Consider the following 9,723-nt stretch of genomic DNA (forward strand, 5'->3'; position numbering starts at 1 on the left):
GGAATTATTAAACATTAAATGATAAAAGCGTTAATGAGAAGAGAAACGGGAAGTGTTATGTTGCCATAGATACAGAAAGTTGGACTGTGGGATTCAATTTATCCTAATTTTTAGCAACATTAGATATTCACTTTGTACCATTGGACGTACAGATAACTCACTACCTCGTATCAATAAAAGAAAATTCAAAACGTGATTATTCTCAGACAAGTTCTGAAGTGTAGCTTTCAAATTCCTGCCTCAGAAGATACATGCAGCTTTATACTATATGCTGCAAATTGAACCTCGTTTTATAGCCCATTTGTTGACATTTTGATAAGCTAAGTCCACCGAGTTATGAATCGATAGTTGTGCTTTACTATAGAGTTTTGAAAATATTGAAAACTTACAGATCTACTGTGATAGTGAAGATATCCTAAAGAACCTGATTAATCTAAGGCGGGTTCTCATACTTTCTCATATTTATGATAAGTTCTGTATCTTTCTAATTAAAAACATAACTCATAAATATGAGATAAGGTCACTAATTTTTTTTTTCTTTGGTGAATGCAATGTGCCGCCAGTATAGAGAATGTGAAGTTACAGCATAGCGTGTTAAGGCCTAACAGTTGGAGGACGGGAGCTTCATCTTGTGAAGTATGTGCTGAAAATCCTAAGGTGGTTACAGTAGGTTACCTGCAGATCTTTTGGCTAAAATGTTGCTGAAAATCATTACAATTTAAAAACAAAAAATTTTAAAAATGCTCAAAAACTGCAATTTGATTAATTGTCCATTTATTTTGCCATAATGATGACTAGCGCCATACACCCCCTTCTGACAAAGTCAGGATAATATTAGAATTCCAGTCCATGAAAGTCTGAAAGGGGCTTACAATACATATGAAAGTTACCCAGATCACTTCAAAAGAATCCAATTTGGTTAGTTTGCATTTAGCTGAAAGATTTGATTTGATCAACTTGGGGTGGAAAAACAGAAAAAAAAAAAAGAAAAAGATTTGGGACACTTTAGCTGACATATGAATGTACCCTTGAAGAGCTGGAGTTCTCAGCCCTGGTCCTCAAGCCCCCATGTCTGCTTGCTTTCCAGCTATTCCTGCCCTACCTACTGCTGCCTGGGTCAGGTGAGTCACTCAGAAGCTGAAAGACACAATTATTATTGTAAGATGACTGAACCCCTGCTTTGCATTATAAATGGTAAGTTACTCATCAGTATATTGTTTCTGTGGGAATGTTTCCTAATATTTATAAAAACTGTTTTTAACCATGCAGCACTAGATGAATCATGATCAATTCCTGAGATGATGTGCTGCCTTTCAGGTGACCTTCCCACATGGTTCAGTGAATTAATACATGGTTACAAACTTGGGACGTATTTCTAAGACTACAGAATGCATATTATGGTTATTCTCCTATAAAAAGATAGGCACTATTTATCTGTTCTTGTTTTGCAGAATGCGCAGTATCAAAACTAGAGCAGCTGGGAACTGAATAAATTAACTAATTTACTTGGAGTATAAAACAGAATTCCTGGGATGACTTTGTTAATGGCCCACTTTAGCATATTGACATTTACCTAGCAAGAAAAATTAACAAATACCTAAAATCCAAGATGATTAAATTGATTTTATTATGGACTTTTTTATTAATTTATTTCCCTTGCTGGGAAATTCATATACAGAAATGAAGGTCTAGCTGCCATTTATTCAGGAACTGGGTCAACTTTGGGTTTAGTGTCTTGCTGAAAATTTCCACAATGTGAACAGAGGGATATGAGGATCAAACCACTGACATTGTTATTAGCAGACATAAATTGTTTTTCCATTTATCAAAAGAAAAATCCCTAGATTTTACTGTTTTTACCTGTACCACAAACAAATGTACAACAACTTGGAATTATAACATGGCAAAATATTACTTTTACTCTAAAATGTACAAATATGACTACACATTCAAACATAACTGCCTACACTTAGTGATAGATATATTAGATAGATATATAGTTATTATTAGTAAATGCTCAGCCATATCACAAACTATACCCTCAAATGCAAATACTGAGTTCAATGTGCACTGCTAAATGACTCACCAGTAGTACTGATTGTATTAAACCCAAACCCATTGTACACAGGCCACGCTATCCTGCACTGACACTGCTATTACTGAGCCCCGAAAAAGCTGCATCGCTATGTGGAAGAAAACATCACAAAAGATGTTTACTAATATTCAGAATTTACTCATCCACAAATGACATCACTAAAAGGTCAATTCAAAGTGGAGAAATGTCTGGGTCCATTTGTGTTGGGCTGTAACAAATGGTTATTTACATTATTGACTAATCTGCTGATTGCTTCCTTGATTGTCTTGTCTGTAAAATGTCAGATATTAAATTGCTGCCGTTACAATGTCTCACAGGGATGCGTTCAAATGTCTGGTTTCACCAAAACGGTGCAAATCACAAAAGGTTTTCTTTGTAAGACACAGAAAAGCACCATATCTTGTATAAAAATGCCAAATTATTAGTTCTCAAAATAACTGCATGTTAATCTTCTGTTGATCGACAAATAACTGCAGTTTTACGCAATCATTTGCGGTGACACAAGAGCAAGAGAAGCTCACTTACACGTTTAAAATATGTTACTACCTTTTGCATTTTGAATTAAAGTAAATACTGTATAAATGCATATTTTGTTTTAAAACATAGGAGAGTTGATACTGTTATGAACTTCTTGTGCCAATGTTCATTCTAGTCTGTAGTTCTGAATAAAAATATTGCAAAAAATAAAACTCCCAAACTAATGTGAGGTCAGGAAGGAGACCATACCAGAGCTTTGTATAGTTTTTTTATGGTAATGATCTACTTAATTATAAACGCTGAAGCTGGAGGAACAGTTGCGCACAAGGACCATGTGACAGGAAGCAAAAGCCTAAGTAGTGTGACATTCAAGATCAGAAAGATGTTCTTGTATGCCCAAAAATACCTTGGGTTTCCAAATCTCCACAGCCAGTGAATTGTGCTTTAAAATGTTGAAAATAGTAACCCAATCGTAACTCTAGATGGCATGTGTTGAGGTGATAACACATCTGTCTGTGACCCTAGTGTCAAAACATTGTGAGAGGACCCAAACGCATCCTTCTGTGTGCAACATCTCCCCAAAGCCAAGCTGAGCTGCAAAGCAAATGCATCACAGCTTCTGGCTGGATATTACACCATCAGAGTGACTCTGTGCGCAAAGCAACTCCGTGGTGTTGTGAAGGGGGGAAATAGCCTGGTCTAGACTCACTTCAGACTGCAATGCAGAGCTATGAGCCAAGCTGCACTCACGTGGAAGAGAGGGAAATGAGGATCCAGCATTAATGAGCTCTGACATGCAACCTTGCTCCCAACACCAGGTGGAAGGAGAGGTGGGCTGCCGCTGGGATGAGACTGCCTCTGCGCAACAAAAAACAAGCTGTTACAACCAACGACTGCGCTAGACCTACCCAGCCACATCATCACCTTACATAGGTGCTCCTCCACCTTTCCAGCAGTATCAGTTTGGGCATGAAGGCAATTTCCCAGTGGGTCACAAGGTGGAGACAGGGAGTTGTTTGCGCCAGTTGTTTGCGCAGATAAGAACCGACTAATAATAAATTCAAATCAAACGCCTCAGATTATTATATAAGGCTTATGTCACTGAGAAGTGATGCGTAATGCGGAGCCACCCGGAGCCAGCTGATGGGCTAAAATGTAGTCCATCCTGGTTGGTTACCTGGCAGCTGAAATCAAAGTAAAACCATACTATACTATATTGGGCTCCACACAGCTGATGAGCTGCCCTGTGAAATGTTAGAAAATCAGCACAGAATGGCAGCCTGCATCAAGCTCTCTGGGGCCGATGGAGTCCACCCTGGCCGTGCCCTTGATTATTAACACCGGATAGAAGCTTTACGACGAGGACCATCACAGCAGCATCAAATCCGGTCCAGACACCCGGTTACAGCGGTGACTACCACTCGACCTGATCCGAGCTTCCCTTCGCTCTCTCTCAGCAGTAATATTTTACAAACTTAGCTATGAAGAGCAGGTCCAAAAGTTTAAGCTATCAGGGACAATAAACAGAACCAGCACTACCTGAGCTGCGCAACTCTTCCATAAATAACCCGGGTAAATGAGGTGGTGGGTTGGCTTTCAAGTTGGAGTCCAGAAGAAACGTGGTTCAGGGTGTTCCGTTCCGCTCCGCTCCCACCCCTGCCCTTCCTGGCGCAAACAGCCATTGGATTAGCGGCGGATTCGAGGGGAGGAGAGCAGATACAGACTGCGCCATTGTTGAAATGCCACTAAAAATCACCACAACTTAATCGCAACTCAAAGATGAAATCGGGGTCAAATGTTGCACAGGACACAAAGTGTGGCACCCACAAACACACAATCCCCAACGGCTGTAAACGTGAGGTTTCACTACACAGCGCCCCTTTTGGTCCGGTCATTTTTTCCTGTCGCACACACGCGACTGCCGCCAAAGCAGCCCCGACATCCGGATAAAATGACCGATTTTTATGATACCTGTGACGCTGGGGTTTTAATTGGAAAGTTACCCTGCACGTAGTCCACCCTGGCGCAATCAGCGGCAGATTAGGGGGCCGCCGCAAGGGGCGCCCTGTCGCAGCGTATCACATGAACTGCCTTCATTTGTGTCGTGCGGTGGTAAACAACGAGCCTCAAACAAACCCCCACATCGTGTTTACACGAGTTCCCCGGGAGTTAGTGTGTCCCAACAGCGGGCACAAGCCAGGTGTTTTCACCTCCAGATAGTTTGCCCCCCCCGTCCCTCCTCCTCCTCCTCTTCATCCCCCTCCTCCCCCCCGGCGGAAAACAGCACTGCCTGGCGTCCGCCATTAGGGAGCCAATGGAACAATACTGGAGACTAGAGGCAGCAGCGGCCGTAGCGCACACAGCAGCGCAGAAAATCTGTCCAAATTAACTGTTTATTCCTCCCCAAATGCGGCTTCCCGCCCCAGCCTGACTCATAAGAGAGGCCCTGGACTTCCGCCCAACAGCCCGAACAAGTTCCTCAAACTTTGACTAATTAGGCGTAAAAGTGGAAAAGAAAAAGCGCCAGTGAAATTCGCTTACCGGAGTACAGCTCGAAACGGTGTAGCGCCACTTTTGTGCCTTGACATTAATCCCGGGAGCGCATGCGCACAGCAGAGAATTTCCACTTTCCGTCCAAAGATCGTCTATTGGAAAGAAGAACCACTCAGAGTGAGTGTTATTTCGTGGGGCAAAACACGTTTTGAGGGCAGTGATGGAGGAAGTTCGGTCCATAAAGTATATGCACAATTTTCACAATTAATTAATTTATATTTAAACAATCATTGTGATCTTTAAATTTAGACAGCTAGCTTTATTGCAACCACTTCTTATATTAGGTATAGTCCCCTAATTGAGGGGGCTCAAAATATTTAGACAAACATTTAGACATTAACTAATGAACACTTTCCATTGAGGATACTTGCATCCACTAAATATGCTGCCTTCAGTTTTGCCCACTGCAAGTAAAAACCTTGTTTATCTGGAGTCGGGTAGCTTTTTCTGACAAGCTTCATTCCTTTGCTCAGCTTTTTCAAAACTAGTAAGGCCAAGCTGTACAACTACATTTCATATGATTCTTGTATTTAATTTGCCCTGTCCACATATTCTTATGGAACACTACACCGTAATTACCATCTTATATAGACACATGAGAGAATAAATAATATTTTATTTTTTAAAGTTTAAATTAAATATTAAAATACTCCATTACAAAGATAGAAGTACACAAACTCAATGCGACTAGTGATTCAGTTGATAACAACAATTTTTGTCCAGATTTATTCAACAACTCTCAAAGATGAAAAGGTTGACAAAGAAAAGTTATAGAAATAAATGAAAAGAGGGACAAAGTTGGCAGCAACTTGATGTTGAACAAATATAGAACAACTGGTGAAGTCTGAGCTGATAATCAATACTCAAATTATGTACTAGTACTTCAAATGTGTCCATAAGTATATTCCCAGTCCATTTCGGTTTATCCCGTGACCTCAGGGTTGCCACAGCGAATCCTTGTCTGCATGTTGGTTTGGCCATTCCTGACACAACCCTCCCCAATTTCTACCGGGCTTGGACCAGGGGGGTCAGTGTCTTGACCAGAAAAACTTCGACATTTAGCCGGGACCGGGAATCGAACCACAGGACCCTGTGGAGGACTGCCTTACCAACTGATCTACAGCTGCCGTGTATTTCAGTAATTGACTCATTTCTGGATGCAGACTCTGCAGGCTATTTTACTTATTACTTACTTTGAGGGTTAAACTGAACCGAACTGTTAGGAAGTATTATAAAAAATGTGAAAAAATTATGTTTGTGTGCAAACATAAATCTTCGTGTTAAATGAAGAAATGCATGGCAATTTGACCCATGTAGTTTCACCCAATGCAAAAACAAAGAAACAAAAAGGTTTAAAGCACACAATGGCCTGGTTAAGTCAATGAATGTGGAATGATAGTGAAGGACCAGGACTCAGACAGGTCTGCGAGCCCCTAAGCTTTAGAGACTCAAGAGGACCACAAAGAGTTGACAAACTACAAAGAGGTTAAAAACTACTCAGAAGAGACGACAGGAGACAAATAAATGAGCACAAAATGGCTGTATATCTAACAGTTCTTCTATATAATTTTAGTTTACGTTTAAGCTGTTAAAAGGTTCAAAAGCCAACGACTGGCTCTTTAAGTCAATCTTGCATACGTGCTGACTTTTATTGTTACCACAAATCCAGGCAGAGTGAGACCTCATTACTTTTAATCTCTCTGACATCCATTCGTATTTCTTTTTTTTTTTTTTTGCGCCGCGCATGCGTGGAAGGATCAATCAGGAGTCGCATGGTTTGCAATTAAAACGCTCCATTAATCAGATTTAACCTCCCAGATAAGTATCATATCCCCCGTGTCAGTTCAGCTGGTATATGACACACTTTGATCATGAAGGGCTTTAGTCCAAGCGCCCAAACAGGCTGCAGTGAAGTACACACAAAGCTCGGGTCCAATCAGGAGCAAGGATCCGGGTTGAGAGAGTTCATGTTCTCAGCTCTGTCGGTGCAACCTCGGGTTTCCTCACGTAATTTCATCCAGACGTATGTAGCCACCAAAGCTGGAGAAAATAGTCACATCAGTGTTAGATGATGCAGATCACCAACATTTACTGCAAGTCCCTATTAGGGCGTGTAATTAAAAATCAGACACATTATACTTGAGTGTGGTAACTGTTGACTACAACAAGCCAATTATGAGCAACAAGAACTATCATAGAGGTAATGTGGTGTTTGTTTTGTTTTTGCAGCATGGGCGTAGGAAAAAAGTCAAACGAGCAGATGGTCTCAGAGTTAATATGGCGGATCAGGTGCGTTCAAATGTCACGGAGAAACGTGCAGGTCTGGTCTCAGCAGCAACTCCACTTGTTTGTGTGTGAGCTCAGCACAAGAAAAGGAAAAGGGATGGAAGGAGGGAAACGGCACTTTTATTTCCGAGTGGTCGCCAGACATTCTCTCTGATGCCGAGCAAAATGTCGGAGATTTCCATGTTCAGATACTTAATTTATCCTCTCCTCCCCGTGTGTGTGGGTGAGTGAAAGAAACTCTGAGGCCACAGATGATTTTATTTAATTTTCGTTTTGTAGTTCTCATGCAGAAAAAGGCAACAATCACTGGTTCAATCCATCTCCGTTACACATTTGCCATCACACTTCTATTTTTGCTTTAAATATATGTTAGTATTTATTTACAACCCCTTCCTCATAAAGAACCATCTATTAAATATTTACTATTAAACAACTTTTTGGTTACTAGAATGTATAAAATCCTAAATATGATTGTCTCTCCAGTAAGGTCCAGTGGACTATTACCCAGTTATTGCTGTGTTATGTATGAAAAAAATTAATTTTATGTGTATGTTTGGATCTTTGGTGTGTAATATTGGTAACGTTGTGTCTATTTTTTACTTATAGACTTATAACTGATATTGACAATTGTGAACATATGTTTTTTGGCTCATTTTATGCCTATTTTTTGTAGGGGAGGATTTTAACTCAGACCATTTTCCACTTTATCACAATCTATTTTAAATGAGCTCAGGCTCAGAGAAGATGGTGTCATTTCTGGATCTTGTTTATATATAGTTGTTTATATATAGTAACTTTTATTTGTGGATGTTCCTGAGCCCATGCAGTGATTTCTATTACAGAATCATGTCTGTTTTTAATGCACTGCCGCACAAAGCCCCAAAGATCACGTCTATCGAATATTAGATTTTAGCCTGCCTCATATGTTCTGTTTGGACGATTTTTAAAACAAAAAAGGTTTTAAATGATTTGCAAATCAATACATTCTCCTATTATTTACATTTTGCACAATGTCTTATCGTTTCTGGAAATGGGGTTTGCATTAAACACCAAATGGAAACTCAAGTTCAGACTGTAAAGAATGTGACCAAATGATCTATGTTCCACATTGAAGATTGGTAAATGGTCTTGCATTATATAGAAATTTTCTAGTTTGTTTTTACCCAAAGTACTTCACACCGCTTCTAATCCACCCATTCTCACTCACGCACCGATGGCGAAGCTTCTATGTATTTGGCCTGCACTCATCAGGATTGAGTGCCCTAAGCTGGGATTCCGTCTACCCATCAACCTCCATAGCCTTTCATTAAGTGAGGAGATGGTTAAATAGCAACACCCAATGATGGTGTATTACTTTAGTGTATTTCGTTATCTTGCAACCTCACAAGAGATTTTTCTTATGAAAGTGAGCTAGTTTGGACTAATTTACAGCATTTATTGCGATCACAGAAATTACTGCAGTCAAAAGAACAAAACAGGTGCTTAAGATAAAAAAAATAAAAATAATCTGACTTTCTGTGTTGATCGCACCAAACGGATTTTGTTTGGATTAATTAGATATAATTATTACCCACAAGTGACAGAGACCTGGAGATGGGGATTTTTCTCCTTTTACTTCTTGTCAACTTGCCTCCAACAAATAGAGGCAAAAAACTATATGAAGTTCTGAGCACCTGGTTTATTAAATATATCAACCACATCCTGTATGATAAACGAATACATGCAGGGAAAACAAAGTAGGCTTTATGTGCAGGTTTTATTCAGGACGGAGACAGATCACTTGTTCTAACACATCTTCAGGAAACCGAGCCAAATATTTTTCCGTTTCTTCAGATTGAATGATGCCATAAGGGCCGAAACACAAGATTGACTTCAGGAGTGCGTGAGGGTCAAAGTAGTTTGACGACAACAAGGGTTAAAACTGAGACAACACAAACTGTTGGTTTGAAGGACACCTTCAATGATATCAAACTTGCTTCTTTTGGTTCTAGTTTGAGTACTACACGTAAATGAATGTCATTAAACTTCCCCATGACTTCTTTACATTAAATTCTCTCGCTACTTCTAGCTGAAAAACGCCTCCAGATGACATCACTTGGAGGAACCTTCAGTTCAGATTCCAGAGCTCCCCCAGATGATACAGTATTTTCTTAACTCCTAATGATGAAAAACGTCTCCAGTTGATGTCACCTGGAGGAGTTTTTCAGCAAGCAGCAAAGAAATATTTCAATAGAGTTTACAGCCTAAACTAAAGCCATAGAAATAAGTATAAAATTGAAGAAGTTGCCCTTTGAGAGTAGTTTAAATCCACT

The 9,723-nt window shown here is 39.9% G+C and overlaps 1 protein-coding gene across 8 annotated transcripts in view; it reads right to left on the bottom strand.

Moving 5' to 3' along the window:
• zmym2 (zinc finger, MYM-type 2) overlaps positions 1-5,214 on the bottom strand; it is a 29,776-nt gene extending 24,562 nt beyond the window's left edge. For 2 of the 8 annotated variants that reach the window (XR_010915265.1, XM_067517394.1), the window contains exons 1-2: positions 5,114-5,149; positions 3,323-3,430 (exon numbers count right to left, since the gene is read on the bottom strand). Coding sequence is in view for 2 of the 8 variants with exons in the window: in XM_067517394.1 (XP_067373495.1) it covers positions 3,323-3,352 (30 nt within the window). In the remaining 6 variants the exon portion in view is untranslated. Of the gene's footprint in view, positions 1-1,026; positions 1,138-3,322; positions 3,431-4,111; positions 4,512-5,113 lie in introns of those variants that run through there. The other 6 variants (XM_067517398.1, XM_067517395.1, XM_067517400.1 and 3 more) reach the window with 6 other exon arrangements.
• Between the last annotated feature and the right edge of the window lie 4,509 nt (positions 5,215-9,723).

Source organism: Channa argus, chromosome 9, assembly GCF_033026475.1.
Source record: "Channa argus isolate prfri chromosome 9, Channa argus male v1.0, whole genome shotgun sequence".
In the NCBI taxonomy this organism is placed as follows: domain Eukaryota; kingdom Metazoa; phylum Chordata; class Actinopteri; order Anabantiformes; family Channidae; genus Channa; species Channa argus.